Below are 22,834 nucleotides of genomic sequence, written 5' to 3'. Positions count from 1 at the left end.
TGAAAAGGAGAATTATTCCAGCATCAATAATGCCCCACTATACCTTTCAAACTTGCTCCTCTTCGACATGCATGTTACCATACTGTGGTCCTCTTACCTTCCGGTCCTTACTAAAGATGCCTTTTTTTGGCTGCCTCCGGGATATGAAATATGTAAAGATAAAGTACCATCATGCATATCATAGTGCTACTCACAGTGCCCAAGTTAAAAGCCCCATACCAGGTATGTCTATGAGAGTGTAAGAGGTCTTCAGTCATCAATAGGCTTCGTTGAGCACGATGCCAAACACAAACTGACATGCTAGTGGCTAATGCAAAGGCTATAGGTGGCAGCTGTGATGTTTACAAAACCCCACAAGTTTCAATTGGCAACTAATCTGTGAACTACTTAAAAATTCTGTGATAAGAATCACTGGTAAGATTAGTTATTAAATGAACTACAGGAATGTGTAGCCATTTTCCAATCCCTTCCCTGACTTCATGGGTTCCATGGGTGATCAAAGAGAACTATTTCAAAACGAGAAGGGTTATGCTTGATGGGAGTCGTATCTCTATGTGGTATGAGGTGGTGTGATGAAGGTGCTGGGCCAGTGAGGCAGCTCACACGGTCATGCTGGAGTCTACATTGATGTGAAGTGTTAGCATCACCAGTCACGACACAGGCTTTTAGAGTGGACAATGAGATGAGTCACCAAGCTTACTGTGAGGTCCTCTGGAGATAAGATGACCTGTTATCTATTACATATGATGCATGGTGGCTTATACTAAAAGATGTATGAAGAAAATGATTGGTGTGTGAAAGCTATTAATATTTATCTCTGCTTTGATGTGAAGTGCTATAAATTAGAAATTACTTTTTTAGTCAAACAATCCATGATAGCCTTTTTGTTGGTTGGTTACTTTAGGGTATTTTGATTGGCCTCCCAGAAGCAGATGTAAATAGACAGGATGAAAATGGACAGAATCCTGTATATCTGCTTACCATCTTGTCTGCTGTAATGTGTGGGAAATAGCTGGGATGCTCCAGTGACGGTGACCATCATCTTTAATCCCCCCCCTCCCACCAGAACTCCTCTCCAGCCAATCACTCGGGCACATGCTTCACCCCCCCCCCCCCCCCCCCCCAGGGCTAGCCTGTCAAGTCTGTCTCTATACTGACTGAGATGCTCTCTGAAACACATTTCTGTTTGATGAAGTCAACTGCTGGTCCGCTCTCAGTGCCTCAGTGTTCTTCCCAGGAAAGAGGCATTTCCTGTTCTCCCTGCCTGTGAGGATCCCGTCTCTGTGGTCTGATCTTGATGAAACACAGGGAAACAGTGTTCCCAGCGTCCCATCCAAGAGCGGGCAACTGACATATCGACTCACACATTTTTCGCCTGGAAGTCACCAGTGTCCATTACATTTTGCCAGATGAGAATGAACCTGATATTAGTGCTGGAGTATAACAATGAGCTATGGGTGACTCTAATCTCCGGTCATACTGTACGCCGGTACAGTATCTGCCGTAGATCAGCTGTCTGTGGGACCAGGGACTAGACAGTCTGACCACTCCCTTCTTATCAGGGCCGGCCACTGAGCTCTCTAACCATCAGGACTGCGGGGGCTTGGTTGTGATAAAGAGGAAATAGTGAGTAGTCAAAGGGTGGAGTGGGAGAGAGGAAAATAGGCGTATGGGAGAAATAGCCAGCTCCCATAGTCAGCACTCTAACATATGTGTCTCATTCTTGCATCACACTTCTCCCTCCCTCTATCTCTACAAGGTCTCTCACTCTGTTTCTTTCTTTCTCTTCATCTCTCACACTCTCTCAAATATGGGGTTGTGTTACAACTGGATCAATTTGTTGAATGCAGCTCTCTCCTTCTCACCAACACATTTTACTTCCTCAATATCGCCTAGTGGGCACCTTTTTACATATGGCTGAATGACCTTTCACTGTCAAACAGCTGACACAGACACGGTGTCAGCCTCTACTGCTCCTATCGAAACAAAGTGATCGGCTTGTTCTTTGCAAAGGGTCAGTAGTTTGCGATACAGCAGCTGTTGAAGGATAAAGCTATGTTTATGTCAGTGTCACCCTGATTTTTGGTCAGGCCCTGATTTTCAGCACCTTGTTCTCCAGCAGAACTCTGGCAGCTGAATGTTAAGTGTTTTTGATCATCTGCAATCTTTTTGTTCATTTAACCTTGAAAGTTTGATCATAGACTTGCAAGGTCTTACTTGAACGCGATTGTGAAAAGAGCCTTTGATGCTGATCGTGGAACTTTACTCAACTTCAATATCTGTCTCTCCTTGTTTGTCTTCAGGTGACCTTCACCAAGAGGAAGTTTGGTCTGATGAAGAAGGCCTACGAGTTGAGCGTTCTATGTGACTGTGAAATAGCCCTGATCATCTTCAACAGCTCCAACAAGCTGTTCCAGTACGCCAGCACCGACATGGACAAGGTGCTGCTCAAGTACACCGAGTACAACGAGCCCCACGAGAGCAGGACCAACTCAGACATTGTGGAGGTAAGTGTCAACGCATTTAGTTGTTGCTGCATATTTCCTAATTCTGAACCGTTTAAGCAATGCTACGATCACCCAGTAGAAAATATCACTGTCTAAGCTTGGACTGATTGGAACATGGCTTCAAAAGGTTGTGTAGAACTTCATACATTTCCTTGGAAACAACAGCTCAATCTATCGCCCATACCATGGCAACCTGTTCTTGGAAAGAGCCTCATTAGCCATGCACCCCTCCCCTCCTCGCCCCCTTCCCCAAGCTAGTTCCATACTCGCTGGCGTGGGGGTGGAGGGTGTAACTGCTCAGCGCTCTGCTGCACCATGTCCCTGCCATGTTTGTTTTTCTAAGTATCAACACGCACAGATTCTTTACTTTTGGATCTCCATGAAAATCCTCCAATATTTGCCATTTCCAAATTTTGGCAGTCCTGAATGTTATCATGTTATGTTTTTTATGAGTGTTCAGCGGGGAATTGAAACAAATGGTGTCTCAGGGGTGTGTTGGTTGCTCTCCACACATGGTCTAAATAGTGACAAACTGTTCTTAAAGAAAACAACGCATGGAACAGAGTCTTGAACGAAACGTGGACTGCATGTAGGGCCCAAAAACCTGTGGGGTGATCAGGGTCTCCAGCGTTGTTGAAATCATTGTTTGAAAGCAAACAACCCCTGCATAGTCAGGAATACCAGCAAAACCATATATATGTTTCAATGTTGACAGACGTTGGGAGCAAGATGACATCTCTGCCTGTTCAGCGTGTGCCCTGTAACCGTTTTGTTGTCAATCTTGAAAGTCAGCTCTGAGGAGAAGTTAGAGAGGTGCACTGTGAACCATTTGATTGGTTTGTCAATGTCATGCAACCGTGTGTCATGCCGACCGTGTTTTTTTGTTGCATCATAGTCCCAGTCCTGGTCCCTAAGCAGTCCTGTTTCTGATCTTGGCCTCACTTCCATTAAAAATGAATGGCCAAGATGACTCACGTTCACACTGTTTATGTAACGGTAATGCAATGTTTGCCTTACTGAGAGAGTTTTCAACTCAACCCATTGCACCCTTACACCCAAAGATTCAAGAATTCAGAGGAAGCTAAACTTCCCAAACCTAAATTGTGTTTGTTTTCAGTGTCCCTCCCAACAGTTTAAACTGGCAGTAGTTACCTTCTCTCAGAAAAGAGTTATGTTGTGCACATATTTTCATGGTCATGTTTATGTCTGAACACACAAGATTCTGGAATGTACATGTTCTTATTCATTACAGATTATAGGAGTTTATCAGGTCAATCCACTAAATGGATAAGTAGTAAGTCGGACTCTATAACACACTTCGTCCCTGTCTACAATGTTACAAGAAAGCCTTGTTTGAGAAACCCAACCTCTACTAGACCCTCCTTTGTCCTTAAGCATGCTTCCTTCCCTCATTGAGTATAGGTTAGTTAGATTGAAAGCTGTAAAAGAACACTTCTCTCCATTGTTCAGATAGAGTTCACATGCTGATAGTTAAGGATATAAACTGTATTAAACTGACGCTGGCCTTGTTACACGTAAACAGGATCCCAGTGCAACTTGATGTTCTGTTCAGACTTCAGGAATTCTCTGCACTTTTGGAAACTCTGAAATAAGTATCTGTAAAGTATGTGATTGATAGTATGAGATTGATACCATCCTCCTGTAAACTTTACATTTATGTAAATGTAAGATTTGTGAAGGTAGTCAAGCATTGTGTGTTGGCCTCAATGCTAGGATTCCTTTTTTCTTTTATGATTACAGTTTATACTCAGTTTACAAAATACAAATCTACAGATCATCAACTAAGCCGCCGTCCGTCCTATGATATGAAACCCAACATCTCCCATTGGACAAGAACCACCTGTGTCTTCTCCAAAGGTCATTAGGCAGAGATGGATTTGCCTATTTCTGCTCCTGATTTGCTTTTCCACAACGGCAAGCTGACACAACAGCGAGTGAAAACAAACACTGTAAAATGAGAAGTTATACTTTACATACTGGTTAGCTATTTGCAACATTCTGTTGCTGCATTTTGTTTAGCTGTGTCAGCAGATCTCAACCTTGCTTCTCTCGACAGATCTAACCAAATCAATGGGAATGGCAGGAAAGAAGTGTTTGATTTCCATTCTTTTGGAGCTTACATTTTATAAAAATGTGTGATTATGCACAAGCTTAGACTGGTGATTTACAATTTTAATTCCACATATATTTGGAAGAAAAAATATCCGATTGACGGTTTTACTCATGAACGTGCTGTAATAAAGGAACCGAATGGAAAAGATTAAGTTTGAATGTCAACCCCGATGAGAGTGGTGAGTCAGTAGGACTGCATCTTTTATGATGAACGCCAGTTAGGCATGAACAATACAATGTCCAGGCTGGTCAATTAGTGTGACAGATCAATTGCTGCTGTCAGAATAATGAGGCAGAGGTTACGATTAGAGTTGAGTTTCACCAAGTACAGAGTCTTCATCCAAAGTATGCAATGTAATCATTTGGGCAGCATGATGTGTGGACAAGATAATATAAATGGAAAATATAAATGGAAAATATAAATGGAAAATATAAATGGAAAAATTAAATATTTTATGAAACTATAGCCTGCTACCATATGTGGAGTTTGTAAGTAGTTGGTCGGAGTGCCAAGATTTTTGCCCCCTGGAAGATTTACGCTCTTTCATCAAAAAAGCGACCCCTGTCAGAGTTAGCATTGCAACATCATGCCCTATCAGTGTTTTTGCCATCTCTCATCTGGGCGATAAGCCAACTTCTAAAGGCTAATCCACAGGGAAGGCCTAATTTGTCTTTGATGCACACCAATGACAACATAAAATCAAGAAATTGTGATGTGAAAACACTGAGTATTACAGTTGGATTCATGGCAAGTGTCCAGATTTCTTTCATGATCCGATAATACCAGCTTTGACATTTGAGATGTCTGTAGGATACACATGCTTAGCTACTTGACAGTTAAATACCACTTTAAAAGGAGGTTTGTCCCTGAAGTATTTTAAGACACTTTAAGACACATTTTTTTTAAATAACTAGCTGTAAGCCAGTGATGTCATGACACACGTACAGAAATCGACACTTTATACTCCCTGTCAGTATTACTAGCATGAAATCAAAAGTATCAAAGTAGTGACTCTGCAAATAAAATAGAGAATTATGTAACCCTGTTACTAAATTCCTGAATAATTACACACAAATCCCTAAAAACCTTGCATATATTATCTAGCATTATGTAATCGGATTACCAACATAAAGGGATACACTGATGGGAAAGTGATTTTTTAAAATAATTATGTAACTAGCAGCAAAGTAAAGTGGATAGTTCAGTTTCAGTAGAGATACAGGGAATCTAAATTACATGTTATTTCATAAATGTACTGATGCTGTATTTGCAGTAATGTCTCCAATAGAACTGTGAATATATTACAGTATAACTAACCTATCATACAATACTGAATTATAAGTTTGATCTTTTACTCCCCCCCCCCCTTCCTTCAGGTGATCTGTGATAGTTTGAACGGACAACATTAGGAATGCCATTTAAACAAAATCAAACAGTAGTAGTGTTGACAGTGGGATGAATCTACGCATGTTTGTTTTGAGAGCATGTTCCACGAAGATGGCTTGCTCCAAAATTTAGATTTAATATTTAAAGAGGAGTCCCTGTGCAAACACAGATTTGTGTTTGCACAGGGACAGCTCCGTGTGAACAGAGCTCTGTTTCATCTCCATCGTTCCTGATGATATCACCATGCGGTCAGTTCATACCAGAAATACTCAAACATCGTGTCCAAGAGAGACTTTGGATTTCTTATTGGGTGTGCTTTGCCTTTGGCAAGGGCACAACCTTTGTTCTCTCACATATATATTATTGGGTGTGCTCAAGCCTTCGGCGAGAGCACAGGGTGATAACTATTTACTCATTTTACTTTGTGATGTGAAACACAATTGTGAAATGTAATGTACAATATTAGCTGATATTATTAAGGAAGTAGGCCCACATCTACTTTCGGAAACGGTAGTCTACTATTTCACTGAAGCATTAGCATCATAACATTAGCCTCTGTTGCCCGGGCAACACATACTACAGTGGTCTATGATGCATCCTGTTTTCAATCGTTAAAATAAACACTCCTCACAAATACATTTTCGTTGTAGGATTTATTATGACATTACATTAAAAGTAAACGATTTGTTGGTGACATTATCATTACCTGTGGTTTAAAACCAGTGTTGCTCACTGCAATGCTGTAGCCTACGCGAGACACACTACAAAAACATCTACACAGCTGTTTAGGAAGTCAAACGGCGACAGAACATGTAAAGGCACTCCCCTTACTTAAATCAAAAGTCTTTCAATAGGTGAAACTATCTGACTACTAACCTGAACTTCATTGCCACAGCCTAAACTTTGTCAATCTGTTCATGAAAATAATTAATTTCAGCCTAAACCATACAACGGAACGTTAAATCGAATTCAACCAACGCAATCGCTACCAAGACGAACACAGCAGTAGTAGTACTGTACTGTAGTAGTACAATTTACCGGGGCAGCTTCTCCACACAGGGCTATATCGCACTTGGCGTTGTTACTGACAATGATCGCTACCAGTGAGCTTTTTATGAAAGCGATTTTCCACTAAATAAATGTCAAGCTTATTTACGTTTTTGGGGGCATATTTTCAGTTAGCAGATGGTACTGTTTGAATCGCGATTCCATCTTCTACTGCCGGTAACGTCGTAGAATAATCTTCAAAGGGGGTTCTTTATTAATGAATGGATGCAATATGAGTAGGCTAAATGCCTTAAAATATCACGAGAAGGGAAAAACTTAAAAGGACGTTTAAGTCAAAGAGATTATGTCAATTTTTTCACCGGTCTGCCAAATTTATTCGTTTTGATTCAACAATGAGGCTGCCTCTTGCAGGGGAAATGAGAAGACATCTATTTCATTCTACACTTCACTCGTATTTTCAGTTGTAAATGAGCAGCAAAAAAAATCTTTTAAATCTATGTAATCTTTATCAATAATAAGTATGCATTTTTATATAAAATATACAGAAATATCAGTTGTAAAAATGTCATCCAAAAACGGACCCCTGTGCAACCGACGCAAGCAAGCACACCCTACAATTTCCCCAGAAATTGTACCCTCTCTAGTTATAGTTATTCTCTGACCTATTGAAAGATGTTCTTATATACACTCATTTATTTTGTATGTACAAATGTAACAATTGTATTGTTTCTAGACTGATCATTGTTTTTTTAATTTTGAGCAGCAAGACAGCATAATCACACATGTAAGTACGACTGATCAAAATAGAGCTAGCAAAGTCTACTAATAACTTGCAATAACAGGGATTGAGGCGTGAGTGTCTGGGAATGCAGTCGGTCCTCTATATAAAACCAAATGGTGGACATGTGCCTTGGCCAGGCTGGACTGTTAGGACCACGCCTGAAGTAATTAAGGGCCAGTTGCTTGGATGTCATTCCAGAGGAGTGCTGTCACTGTCTTGATCTTTCCTCCAATTAGGAAAGTCACCCTGCTTCAGACTCCACCCCTAGTCCTTGACACAAATTCCCAATTATGTATTTCATTTTTTTAATACCTTAAATCTATTTGATAAATCCCAAAAGCATTACATTGCCGAAGACGGTGATGGACTGCAACCCCTCTCAAGTGGTTTAATTGAATAGGTACGTAATTATTATGCAATATATCGGGAGAGGTACTGCTCAGATTGGCCACTGTACATATCCACACATTTGAACAGAGTAATCTTAACAGGGAGATATTGTCACATTACACTAAAGTATGGTATGGCCGAGGTCAGGTTTCAAGGTGGATTTGCACTTCCCAGAACGTGGTGGTAGACAATAGATCTCTTTCCCTGGAGGCCGTGTAGTTTGATGTGTCCTGGCTGGCTGACAGGACTGCTGAAGGCCGCCCATGCAGGATCGCTGCTTAGTGAGTTATGGAAAGATGAGAGCTGAAGAGGAGCAGTGAGATCTGTGTTAACAGGTGTAATTCTCCGACCCACGGCACAGCTGACACTTGTATACGGTACACCTGTTCTCTGCATGTACAAGCGTGACAAGAAATTGAAGACGACCAACTTCTGAAACCAGTGCATACATATTTACTCTTACTATTTCTTTACTGTAATTTAGAAGGAAAAAACCCTTTAATCACATACTATTCTCCTGTCCTCCTGGCTGTTACAATTAAAACTAAGAGTGTATTGGCTTTTATACTGTGGTTAATGGAAGCTTCCTGTCACTGTATCGATTAGGCCAGACTGAGGGCATTATCAACCGGACTAAACACTGGGGTGTAGCATTGAGTTGAATTCATTTACATTAGGGATTAAGTGTCCAACGTGGAAGAAATTAGATGTGTGCATCTAACGAGCACACACTTTTGTTGGTAGTTTGTGTATTGTGATTCCAGGGCATTGCTCGGTCATGTTTTTTGGTGTGCTTTTGTAAAGTAAAAAAAAACAAAACAAAAAACGCCACACAGAACGCATTGTGTGCTGTGCCACAGTGATTGATTTTGGGTCAGGCTGGGATCTATCTGGTCTCACATCCTGCTCTCTTTCTTTCTCTGTCTCTCATTTCCTCGTTTCCGTTTCTCTCCAGTCTTTTCCTCTACGCTGTCGCTCTCATTTGTCTGATCCTCTTCCCATATAGTGCTCATTCTCCCTCCATCATTCTTTCTCCTCTATCGCTGTCTTATTGGAACTCTTAATTGTACTCATAAATATTTCAGAGGCCAGTGAGAATGGAGAGATTAGGGAGGGGCAAAGCTGCAGAGGGGTAGTATTTCACAGACCCTTGGATTGGAGAGATTTGGCTGCAATCAGAGGTCAAAGAAAGCATCGGAGACATCCAATTTCACAATCAGTATTTGTGATGTCAGCATCCATCATGTATGACACAGTGATATGGTGATGTTAAAGTTATTTTAATAAGTTTGGCTTAACTATATACTGTACCTAGAGTAGATGATCAATGCCTTTCCAATTGTAGGAAACACATTAATCGAACACAGTAGCAATCTTTAAAGCAACTTATTAATTTTTTATTGCCCTTCTCCACCCTGCCAAGTAATAAATTCCAAAACCAAATCAAAAGTTGTTATAGGCAGACGGTAAAAAATATATGAGGCCATTGAGTCTTGTTTATGTGGGTGATAACAGCTTTGTCTAGTCTGAGCTGCAGATTGCCCCGCCAGGAACAACGCAGGGATGGCTGTTGCTATTTAGACACATTCAGTTATCTTGAAATCCCAATTACAAAACATCGAGTAAGCTTCAATAAAGAGACAATATGGCTTCTGCTTGCTCTACTAGAATTGGAACTTGTGACTTGTAACTGGTGTCTGACTGATCACCCAAAACCTCCACCTTGGCAATCCCACCCCTCCAACCTTGTTTCTCCTGTTTGCCTGTCCTCTATCTCATCACCCCCCCCGCCCCCCCCCCCCACTACCAGCCCCTATCTCCACAGCAGAGATAGATAAGAAGGCTCTACATCCAGAAGCAGACTCACGTGGTGACAGCAGTCAGTTTGGACAACAGAGGGAGGGGGAGGGGGAGAGGCAAGCTGTCTGGAGATAATAACCAGAGAGACTTTCCCTGCCCTCTTCAGACAAGCTAAATAACATAAAATCTTGAATCAATGTGTATGTTTTGTACTTGAAGCGTCTCAACGTAAAGAATAGTTTGTTTAACTCATTAACATACCAAAGAGGACTGAAACGACCCAGTTAAAGCATTGTCTGTCCCTTCATGAAGTCTTTATGCTCCTTTAGGACTGATGATGACTAAAATGAGAATTAGCCTTGGACACTACTGTTCAAACATCTCATGCAAGCACAGTCCTGAGGGTGTCAGTGTGATCATTGACCTTCAGGGGTTGACCGACCAGGTCCTTTTATGGCCAGGGGGCTGGACTGAAGACCCCCGGCTGGCCACAGGGACACTGAGGAGATGACAGGTGCTGGATGGAGAGAGGCACCTGCTCTGCCATTTGCTCATGGAGTCCCTTTACTGGAGGCAGTAGGCACAGCCAGCAGGATTGACAGTACATGCCCGGACATGTGGTGTTATAGGCTGGGGGATTTTTTTTCCCTTTTAAGCGCTTGCTTTTGATAGAATTATCATCTAAATACATTTCAAGGGAAGGGAAAAGCTTGTTATGAACATTGAAAACAAGCATGCAAGATTGAAGACATTCTAGAGCATGCAATGGAAAGGGCACACTACTCAACCATGCTCTTCATTCCTCCAACTCAAGTGCCACTTGATATAATGTAAAGGAGAAATTAGATATGAGCTCTGAATTGGGGGAGGGGGGGCGGGGAGGGGGCAGAGCAGTGCTCAGGTGGGGCACAGGGTCAGTCTCCCCCAGTTGTCAAAGCTGTCATAGAAGAGCAGCTGTTTCTTACTCTCCCTGGGTTGCTGATATCAGGACATTGCTGCTGGGTAGGCAGACACGCAGCTTGAGTTGGTCCTCATTAGTTAAGAGACACAACGGTTGCAGACTCCAAGTCTCTTTCACCTACAGGTGCCTAAGCCCAAAGGAGATTGTCATTACTACAATACCGATGACATGACCTGCTGAAGCACCCAGACAGAGGTCATTGAACTTCTGGATAAGGGCTGCTTTTTGGTCACATGTGCATGAGGGAAATTACTTTGATTCTGTGACAGTCACATTGTGATGGGGTTTTTTTTTTTTGTCAACCATGTCCGAAATGACTACTATAAACAAATACGAAGTAATGTAGTATAGCAGAGGACGCCCACACAGCTACAATACTCTTGCCCTCCATTTCTTCTGAAATGTGAAAATGAAAATGTTCAACTCAAGCGAAAGACGCAAATAATTCACGTGTTTGCATTGACTTTAGGACATTTTCGCGTTTGGTGTGAACACAGCATAAGCTTTTTAGGAACACTTATTTATACAGTAATACATGTTTTCATACTCTACTCACACAATTTTGACTTACAGCATCATGTTTTGGAAAAGCTTTCCAAAACATTTCAGTGTGTAAATGTACCGCATTTTATTTCAGAAATTAAGAATCAAAGGCCATAATGACTGTGCCAGTCCTGAGGCCGACGACTGTTTTGGCCATAGCCCTGATATGGACGAACGCTTCCCCAAGCTAAACGAAGAGAGTGCTGTTATGTACAGACGCTGTGGTGTAAGTACAACCTCCTTCCTTCTCCGCCGTTTTGTGTTGATTCCCTGTCTTTTATGTTGATGTCCACCACAGGCGCTAAACAAGAAAGAACACAGAGGTTGTGATAGCCCGGACCCCGATGCCTCCTATGTCCTCACCCCTCACACTGAAGAGAAATATAAAAAGATTAATGAGGAGTTTGATAATATGATGAGAAATCATAAAATCGTAAGTAAATGAATGGAACGTTTTTGCTTGGCTTTATGGCAAAAAACAAAAAACAAAAAAACACTTCTCTCCCTCTCTTAAATGTTTTTATTGTTATTTTTTTTTTATCACTCTTGACACTGACATAAGTCACAAGCAAAAATGACAACATTCTTTTCATGTCTCATGTTAGCTACACCTTAACCAGTTCACCTTCCACAAAAGAACAGGTAGTAGTTTCAGCCGTTCTGAAACTCCCTAGCCACTGTTTAAAAGTATACAACTGTATTGTTTATTGTACTGGTACTGTATATGCTAGTGTACTGTATATGACTTCACCATTATGTCCATCACTTACTAATGTTACAACTAACAACTTCATTGCACTGAATCTGCAATGGTCTGCTAATGCTACCAGTTTTGAGCATGTCAAATGTTTTGATTGTGCAACAATGTCTTCACTCTATCACAAAACCATGTCTATCCATGTCATTTTATATTTAGAGATTTTATAGAAATAGTAATGGGACATAGTTTGACATAATTTGATGACATCCATCAATGTACATTCTTCAATAATAAAAACTATTTTAAATGTTGGCCTTGTCTAGTGTTCAAAGAAGTTTTTTCACCCATCGCTAATTGTCTGATTTTCCTATATTGTCCCTCCAGCCCAGCGGTCTGCCTCAGCAAAACTTCTCCATGCATGTGGCCAACCCCAGCAACCTGGCTCAGGCCTACAGCCCTGCAGGCTCCCTGGCTTCCCAGCAGGCCCTGGCTGCAGCCACCCAGGCCCTCAGCGACAGTGGCATGCTCTCCACGCCCCATGGACAACTTCCCAGGAACATGGCCTCTCCCCAACGTCCCCCTAGTGCTGGCAATGCAGGTTAGTGTGTTTTTGGCTGGCTGCGTGTGTGTGTGTGTGTGTGTGTCTGTGTACGTTTGCATGTGCCCGTGTGAGCTTGCACTCGTGATAGTGAAGACTCTATGTAATTGAATCACATGAAAGCTTTAGAAAAGGCAGTTAAAATAGGAATTCATTATTCGGCTTCAGTATTCGGTGGTTCCCAGAAGCTGTGGCTATGCCCGGAAAGCTGTGCTGCGGCTGCTGCTGCTAATGAAGCGTGCTGTGTTATCCTGCTCCGACTGTGCTCCTCACACATGGGTGGGCCACGGCCTGCAGATGGCTGATCCTCTCACTCTGTGCCTCTCCTCAGGTGGCATGCAGGGGAACGCTGAGCTGGCAGTGCCAAATGGAACAGGCCCCAGCTCTGGCCCAGTGGGTAAGTCCCTGAGGAGAAATCCATTAGCTTTGTGGCCTCAGCGTGTCCTAGACACTTAAGTTGTGGATAGGGAGGCGGTTAGGCTACTGGAGAGTTTTGTTTAGGATTAGTATAAACCTTAACAGGGTATTTGGGACCAATACATTTTCTCAAAAAGCTTTTAAACCTTGTTCATTGTAACAGGTTGTGTTTCCATACATCCGTGAACAAATATATTGGTGTTTTCCAAAATATTTTTCCTAAACCTGCAAAAAGGTGGTACTTTCATATACCATGAGTGTATTCCTGTTGTCGTTAACATGAAACAGGATTTACATACTTACAAAGCTACCAATAGGCTGATATGGACTGATATCACAAAGCAATAGGAGATAGCAGCAGATGTGAGTGTATCAGCCTCTCTCCAGTGTCACACCACCAAGGACTCAACCAAGGTCACAGGTCCAACTGTTCCTTTTTGGCAGAGCCAAGCCCCAGTGTCATTTTTACTCTCTAGTGTCCTGCTATGTTTGTGTTGGCCCAGTATATGTGTGGTTTGTCTGTCTCTGCGGACAATTACACATTTTCTAGTTTGAAGTATGAAGAAATAATACAGTTAATAAATAAAATAAAAAACACCATGGCTGATAATTTAAAGAGAACCGAGGAAGAATTCATTCACTTCAGCCCTGATCTTGTTGTCAGCACGTGGCAGTCCACTAGTAAACATCTCCCTGGGTGCACTGACAGGTGCACCTGTTTGTGTGATCCGTCTGCTCTCCTTTTATGGGCGACGGTAGGTCTCTCTGCATTTTGCCTGTGCCGTCAAAGCTCTGCAAGCACGCTGTCCATGTCAAGCCTGTGAGGGGGGCCGTACACAATGCCCCTGACGGCCTGTCATGGCCACTATTTGCCATGTGACAGACGGGGGGTGGCAGGTGCCTGCATGTTCCCCTCAGACTGGACTAAGTGCACTGGTGTTAAATCAGGTCTAGCCAGTGAGTAAGTCTGTAAACCGCAATCCCTCTGTCGTAAATGAATGTATAAATGTGTTCTGTGGCATTTTATGTTCCGGAGATTAAAGTCTGTGTACTTCACATGCCCCAGTTTTAACCAACATGTGTGATGTCACAGGTTTAACCAACATGTGTGATGTCACAGGTTTAACCAACATATGTGATGTCCCAGGTTTAACCAACAAAATGTAAATCCTGAAAGCCTAATCTGCTTCTTGGCTATGCTGACCTGGCAGCGTCTGTCTCTGTTCCCAAGGCTGATTCGTAGAGACAGAAGGCAAGATGACAGTCCCCAGTTCCCTTGACCCTGTCTAACAGGAAGACTACAGACCCCATAGTGCTCTAGGGCTCGGGACTACAAGTCTTTTTACCCGGTTATCCTCTGCCTTGGGTCTACCTGCCATAACCTTCTAACTCCAGGCTTCCATTCCCCTTCTTTTGAAATCCGCTGGACAGGGAAAGGCTTTTACATGGCCCACAGTTTCTTTGTGAACTCTCTAAGAAGCATTTAGAAAGACTGCCTGTGGCATGCAGGCTGTTCTAATTGAATTATGGATTCGGTTAAGTGTCATGTCAGGCTACATAGTGCTGTTCAAAGAGGAGTGTTACGGTAAAGCTGGAATGGCAGGGTTAGTTGATGTGTTGCTGTCGCGCTCTATAAATCTTAGGCAAGGTTAATAGCAGAATGTTGAGGATGAGTTTAGTGCCAACACTCGCTGTAAATATATTTTGTCTCTCTTTATTTTGCCTGATATTTTCTTTCATTTGTGAAGTAATTGCCTGCTTCTTCCTCCTCCTCCATGCATTTATGCAAAGTTGTATACATGAATGGCAGCCGAGCATTCATACAACATACCTAGTTATACAACACACTGCCTCATTCATGGCCTCCCGTTGTGGCTTAACCTTTATAAAATGCTCAAAAATTATTTTTCTTCAAGGACATCCTCAGCTCTACCATAGCTAACCTTATGTAACAGCAAGTGCAAAAAGTCTTCAACACTCAATAATTCAAAAGTATCTCTTAAAAAATACATAACTGTACATTCTTCCTGTCCACTTCGAGTTGTTTTCAATGGAATGCTGCACCTGGGACTGTAACAAAGCAACAAACCTGGTTTATGAGTCAATAACAAATGCTAAGGTGAAAATTGGACCCCAGGGATGTCAAGGGATGTTTATAATATTGCAGTTTGGTTCTGTTTACAGCAGCGACAGGGTTTAGGAGGCAGCCTGCAGTTTAGTAGTGCTTAGACACAAGGAAGGAGTGTGGAATGAGTAAATGGAATGACTAAATGTTTTCTCAGGAGAAGTAAGGCCCTCCAGCCCTTCAGATCCAGGCTGTGTACTGAGAGGCGGGGCAACTGAGACTGATTGCCTGCTCTCCCCTGGATGGCTTCCATGCGATGACATCACCTCAGAGTGATCGTTATCAGGGCAGAGTAACAGAGCCTCTTACAGTAATGCTAAGCTCTATCTAGCCTATCCGACCCTCCCTTTCCCCACCCCCTTGTCCTCAGCAAGGCTATCACGGCCACTTGGCCTGCTGCCCTCCACATTGTTTACTGATGCTGGCCATGGAATTTACACACTTAAAAAAATATATATATCAAAAGAGTAAGTGTCCTTCGCTTGGTAAACAGGACCGTATCACAGTGCTATTCTGGTCCGTGTCGGTGTGTGGAAGACATTTGAGAGATCAGGTTTCCAATGCGAAAACGTGAACATTAGCTGTACCGTCCCCTGTGAAATCCCCTTGTGTTAGTAGGTGCTGGTCTGAGGTCTGACTGGAATATTTTCTCCAGGCCTGGCTACTCGACACTTGCATAGCTGAGGCAGGAAATGACTGTTAGGTGGGCACAAAAGACCGACATGAACAGAATATTTTGTCCCTGAAACATTATTCAAAAAGCCAATCCTGTTCATGCTTAATTCATGAGCTGTTAGCCGTAATAGCTCTACCCAAATGACCTCCAACAGTAAAAGCAACGTATTGTTTTTTCAAATGGCACTAGTCCTGAGAGAAATTCAGACGGCACAGAATGAGCCAGCAGATGGCCTTACGTCAGATGTAAAAGAAATTGGAGTCGCAAGACGTATCTTGGCATTCCACCAGGCATCGCAAGCATCTCATTGACGAGGGTCTGAACGCAGAGAGTATAGTCCCCGAGGAACGACAACATAGCAACCCTCCTTCCTACGTCTGACCAGCAGCTGCCAAAATCACAATGGATTTCTCAGAACAAATGAGCAGAATTACCAAGTCCCCACTTTATCTTTCCTTCGCTGTGCTTCTGAATAGCTCCCCATCATTTCAATTCATTATTAGATTTGAATGTCACAAAACACCATTGTGCGATATTGTAGGCTCTACAGGCATTGAATGGTGACTAAAATGTTATTCAGTTATGAAACTTGCTGCCAAGTGAAAAGAAAATGACAATTTAAAGTTCAGTTGCTGTTGTTTGGGACTGACTTTTTAATATGATAGATGTGATGGACTTCATTTTAAAAGCCCTACAGTACAGAGTTGGAATCAAAACCAACATAACCTGACATACAGAACGTTGAACACCACTGCACCTTTGAAAAGAGGGGAGCCTTTCAGTCTGATGCTCTTTTCCATCTTTTATTTTTTGATCAACAGGTCAACTGGTGCCGGCTTTGGGTCTTTGTAACATTGTAACGTGCCCTTTGATTTCTGTGTGTTTTGTACAGGGAATGGCTTTGTGGGCAACCCCAGTGCAAACAGCTTGGGAAAAGTCATGCCAACCAAATCCCCTCTACCCACTGGGGGAAGCCTGCCCCTCGCCAGCCGAAAGCCTGACCTGAGGGTAGTCCTCCCTCCGTCCAACAAAGGCATGATGCCACCCCTGGTGAGTATGTCCATGTGTACCTGGGTAGCAGGTTATGCCATAGCACAAAACAAAGAGGCACTGACTCATTTTCGACTCTAAATTAGTTACTGCTACTTTTTCTTCTAAATATATACTGTAGCCCATGGCATGCAACAGAGCCCATGATGGATATTATATTGTGGTTATCGTAATTATAGTGAGCAAACTTTCTCATCCCCCGGAGCACCTGGGACCATGTAAAACTGTCAGAAGCGTGCATCAAACCGCAAATGAAAAAGAAATGAAGTGTTTATGGCTGAAATCTTTCTAATTATTTAATGGGCTGCATTCCTCTAAGAGGTGTATATAGGCGAGGTTAACTGAATACCTTATACATGAAAGCGGCTATAGTAGATACTGAAGATAATCTCCATGCCAGGATCTCTAGGTCAACCTATGGTGCATTGATTGATTGATTAATACAAAAAATGCCCAAAAGAAGTCTACAGTACTCAAGAGTAGCCCACCTCCTCATCTTTTTTTCATTTAAATGTAGAACTGTTGCATGTCAGGTTTAATTGTTAGATGTTGTGTACTGTGTGTGTGTGGTTGAGCCTGATCTCTCTGTTCCATAGAACTAGCTTCTTTGTAGGCATGTAGGACAGGGGCTGACAAATCTATCTTGCTGTCTCTCTTACACCATACACCAAAGTCTTTTTGGGTGGGAAAATTATAACAGAAACACTATGCCCCTGCCAACTACTATTAATCAATGTGGTTTCAGTTCAAGTAATTGCTATACACAGCACACATGAAGCTAATTTGCTGACAATGATCCTAAACATAGACCTTAGTCATACACAGTCTATAGAGAGTCTGGCAGATTGTTACTCTCGCTCACTCTCACTCATCACACTTGTGTACCCCAGTGTGCATGGTGCTGTGTTATTGATTTGCCCCTAGTCACCCCTTCTCCCGTTGCCTTGCCTCCCACTCTCTGTACAAACATTGCGCAGTGAAACCCAGGAAGTAACAATACCGTGATCGGGAAACCACACTTTGAAATGGTTTTCTTGACTGAGCCAGAAGCACACTTCCAAGGCGCACACGAAAGTTCTGACCTTTTGATGTTCTCCACTAGAGATCTCTGTATGTTGGCTGGTGTTCTGACCTTTGTAACCACTCCACAATATTTCTTTCGTTCTCTCTATCTTGTGCAGTCAGAGGAGGAGGAGGTGGAAATGGTGAGTTGGATGGAATGCCTACGGGATGAATAAGGAAATGCTATTGAAAATAAACTATTGATGGAGGCCACTTAATGATTAGAACCCTTCATTATTTTCTCGCTTATAAAGAGTACAAAGAGTATGTAGTTGGAAATCACTGTGTCAACATGGATCTTCAGAATCAGAATTCGGTTTATTTGCCATGTATGTTATACAAACACGGAATTTACTGTGGCAGGGAGGTGCAAAACACTAAACATATACAGATCTTAAATTAAGTAAAAGTACAAAAGTTTAACTATTTCTATGAACTAAACAATCTAAGAATACAACAATTTAAATATAAAATAATATATATATAAAAATAAGAATAATGAGCAGCGTGAATGGACAACATAGTGCAATCGGATACTGAGATAAAGTGGCTTATGCATACTGAATTGCCATTAGATGGACTTATAATAGTTAAATAAGTGAATGAATGTCAACTATCTTACTATGAATTGCTCTAAATAATCTCACTCTATAGATCATGACGACTTGAATTCAACAAATATTATATCCTATCCTTTTCTTCTGGTTTGAGAAGACATTTAGCAGTTAATGCAGTCAAAGTTAATTGTTTAACACATTCAGAATGTGTGATATGGCATCACCAACTTGCCTGAATGCCTCTGGGTGAGTCGAATAAGAATAAAATGACATGGGGGACAGTCATCTTTTTTCTGCACTACGTCCTGTCAAATGATTTGAAATATATTTTTAGTTTTTTGCAGCATTTGTCTGATGTTCAAAAACATCATAGAGTACTGCCTTGTGATCTTAACCACATGGATAATGTCATTGACCCTGGTTCCTCTGGTTTATTTTGAAATATTTTTTTCAGTTCCTCTTCTCTATTTTTTTCATGAGATGAATAACGTCATTTAGGATGATGTCAGACAAAACAAGACTCTAACTTTGATGATTTCACCTGGCTACAGCATGTAGCTTGGTCCACAAAATGAGGTCAGATAACTTGATGATTTTTCTTACTCTTGACATCAACTAAGCACCATGCAAAGGTTGTAATGGGATGTTCTGTTGATTTATAGTAGATAGTTGTTAGCTAGTTATTTTGTTCGTTGAAAATGTACAATATACGATTGCATGACTGAGTGGTCTGTGTTGTGGTCGACGGTTTGACCTTGAGGTCATTCACTGTGCTGACAAGTTGCTTGTAATGGGACTCTACCAAGTACTCATCACACCATGTAAACATGCCTGACTACTCCATAAGAAATAACATGAAAAATCATGAATGGAATTTAAATGGTAATTTGTGGACTTAAGAATCTTATCTGTCTACCTTAACTTACCTGACTCAAATGTCGCCTACTAGGAATGACCATTTTACAGTGTTTCCTCCTAAATTTCCCATGCTTTATAATTAACTATAATTCATTTTAATTAATGGAAATACTTATTTTCTACAGTACATGCCCTCGACTTTATCTTCCCTTATTCATTGGTTTAACCCACAGTTAATAAGACTTTCTTGTGGGCTTATACTGACACCAGGTGGTGAACAATAGTGGTGTTACGGCCTTTTCTAGATCTGTATGATTCCTTTGACAGCATTATTTACATTTAGTCATTTAGCAGACGCTCTTATCCAGAGCGACTTACAGTAAGTACAGGGACATTCCCCCGAGGCAAGCAGGGTGAAGTGCCTTGCCCAAGGACACAACGTCAGTTGGCATGACCAGGAATCGAACTGGCAACCTTCGGATTACTAGCCCGATTCCCTCACCGCTCAGCCACCTGACTCCCCCATTATCTGTTTGATTGTCTTTCATGATTTAATTATGGTAACGAATACATTTAATTCATGACAATTTACTGACTTTTTCTGTAGAGCACCCAGAGGCTGAATAACAGTTCCCAGTCCAGCCAGTCCCTGGCAACTCCAGTGGTCTCAGTAAACACCCCCAGTTTGCCTCCCCAGGGTCTGGTCTACCCAGGCATGAACTCTGCTTACAACAATGGTCAGTGTTCTTCAGAGTTATCGAGTATATACAGATTTTCATTACTTTACCGTTACCTACCCACTCGTGTCTATTACAAATCACATTTGTCCTTTGATTAATTCTGTAATAATAGTGTGTTGAATTATGTTGTGTTTCTGCAGAGTATTCCTTGAACAGCTCAGATCTTTCCAGCTTACAAGGTTTCAACTCTCCAGCAGGCCTTTCCCTGGGCTCCATGTCGGCATGGCAGCACCATCAGCTGGGTCAGGCTGCACTGAATTCACTGGTGTAAGTAACTCCTTACACTGCCGAACAACAAATATTTAAGAGGGTGACTACTCTATGATATCCTGTTACCCTTATTCAAATGAGTGATTGTCCCCCCTTCTCCTCCCAGCAGGTCTGGCAACCACATACCTCAGGGCTCTAACCTCTCCGTCAACACCAACCAGAATATCAACATCAAGTCTGAGCCCATTTCCCCTCCCAGAGACCGTGTGACCCAATCAGGCTTCATGGCCCAGCACCCTGCCCCTCCCCCACCCCACACCTCGTCCTCCTCCTCCAGGCCAGAGATGGGGCGTTCCCCTGCCGACAGCATCAGCTCTTCATGCAGCTCTTACGATGGCAGCGACCGGGAGGACCACCGGTCAGACTTCCACTCCTCAACGCTGGGGGCGCTGGCCAGACCGCAGGGTGGGACGGAGAACAGGGAAAGCCCCTCGGTCAAACGCATGCGCATGGAAAGTTGGGTGACTTAAAACCTGTCACATCACACACACACACAAAATGAGGTTGTTAAACCTTCCCAGAAAGCACAGGAAGTATACAATATGCGAGTTTCGTTGTTTTCACATCTTTATTATTATTCTTCACTGTTTTCATATCAGATTGAAGTTCTTTGAAAATTTACTTTGAAAAAGTGTTTGGATTATTAATCTTCAATCTTCAATCATAATTTTTGTTTATGATTATTGTTCGTAATCTGCTTTTCTGGGGTAAAATGTTGTTCAAGCGACCAGATATGTTCTACAGTATCTGATCAGATAAACATTTGTTTTTCATTGTGGATTTATTGTGGTCACTGCTGCGATCTAAGGCACTTATTTAAGTTTGCAAGATGCTACAGCACAGATATTCAAAGTTCCAAATATTTATCTTGATTTTGGGCTAAGCTTGGAATAACTATCTACCCTGCCACTTTGTGTGGCCTGATGTAGCTATACAAGATGAGTTTTCAGATTTGATTTCATCACAAGGACTAAAGTACAAAGGGATCGCCATGGGAGGAGAAAGAGCCTTAGTTTCTCATTGTCACAGGTTTTTGTTTATTCACCCTGTTAGCAGTTCAACTGTAAAGCAATACATCATGGTCTCCTCCCTCTCTTAAAAACCACATTCTTTATGTCAGCCAAAGCAGTATGCTGATTTTTTTATGTAGTAGTGAGTGTATTTTGATAATTTCCACAAAATAAAACATTGTTTCAGCAATATATAGAAAATTGAAAGCCATGGACACTTGCTGTTCTTTATGTATAGTGAAAATAAACAATGTCTTTTGTTATATATATAGCAACTCTAACATATATAATATATATATATATATTATATATACACACATATATGTATATATCTATATATATACGCATATACAAATATATATATATATACATATATATCACTTTTTGTTGTATGTACTTATATCTGTTGTACCTTCAAATTTAAAAAAGGTATATTTTGTGGATTGTTGCCATGTTTACAAGGCATCATTCTTTTTGATCAAGTATTCACTGGGTAATATTTTCTATTTTGTTAAGTAAACTTTTCTCTTTTCAAATAAATACTTTGGTAACCAGTTTTAGAGTTGGTGGGTGATAAGTATGTTAAAATTGGATAGACTACTGGTAATGCCATCTGGTCACAATACGTTGAAATATATTTCTATACTGGAAAATTGATTTGCTAATAGTAAATTGTCCCCAACTGTGATCATTTTGGACCTTGCAGATGATATTCAGTTCTAGGGTTCCGTCCAAGACGTGCCAAGTCTCATCTTTGGGCAGATGGAAATAAAGCAGCTATATGTACTTAGAGAAAATGTCCAATGTGGATAGTTTTTTGTGTTTGATACATTGTTTATAAAATGTAAATGTTGTACATACATTATTGCCTCCGTATGAAACATCAGATGCAGACATTGATTGAAGTGAAATACAATATATGTACCCACAATCTCTCTTAGTTGTTGTTGTTTTTTATATTGTCAGTTATGTAGACAGCACCTCATTGGATGCTATGTCCCCCCTAGTCATCGCTCACCCTATGTGGGTGACTAAGCACAATCATCTGTGGGAGCTCGTGAGTCATTTTTCTCAGTTCTCATGGCAACTCCCTGCCCTTAGTCATACTTGACAAGTCAGATCGTAAAAAAAAAATACTGCTTTTATATTGTTGAAAGTAACGTTGTTTCATTCACTTTTCAAATATATATGTTGTATTGGAATAGAGGGAGAATTCTTAGCACTAAGCAGTATTAAATGTATGTGTTAGAATTTAGTATAT

General features: G+C 41.5%; 1 protein-coding gene across 10 annotated transcripts in view; it reads left to right on the top strand.

Moving 5' to 3' along the window:
* The window catches only part of LOC136955786 (myocyte-specific enhancer factor 2A-like), a 36,285-nt gene extending 13,789 nt beyond the window's left edge, over nt 1-22,496 (top strand). For 2 of the 10 annotated variants that reach the window (XM_067249512.1, XM_067249513.1), the window contains 8 exons: nt 2,304-2,507; nt 11,809-11,943; nt 12,595-12,808; nt 13,140-13,205; nt 16,919-17,076; nt 20,161-20,290; nt 20,434-20,560; nt 20,670-22,496. In XM_067249512.1, coding sequence (XP_067105613.1) covers nt 2,304-2,507; nt 11,809-11,943; nt 12,595-12,808; nt 13,140-13,205; nt 16,919-17,076; nt 20,161-20,290; nt 20,434-20,560; nt 20,670-21,033 — 1,398 coding nt within the window. In that variant the 3' untranslated portion in view covers nt 21,034-22,496. Of the gene's footprint in view, nt 1-2,303; nt 2,508-11,604; nt 11,737-11,808; nt 11,944-12,594; nt 12,809-13,139; nt 13,206-16,918; nt 17,077-20,160; nt 20,291-20,433; nt 20,561-20,669 lie in introns of all 10 variants that reach the window. The other 8 variants (XM_067249521.1, XM_067249514.1, XM_067249516.1 and 5 more) reach the window with 8 other exon arrangements.
* The last annotated feature ends 338 nt before the right edge of the window (nt 22,497-22,834 follow it).

This window comes from Osmerus mordax, chromosome 13 (genome assembly GCF_038355195.1).
Source record: "Osmerus mordax isolate fOsmMor3 chromosome 13, fOsmMor3.pri, whole genome shotgun sequence".
In the NCBI taxonomy this organism is placed as follows: Eukaryota; Metazoa; Chordata; class Actinopteri; order Osmeriformes; family Osmeridae; genus Osmerus; species Osmerus mordax.
The sequence above is the reverse complement of the archived record's forward strand: the minus strand, read 5'-3'. Positions and strand labels throughout refer to the sequence as shown.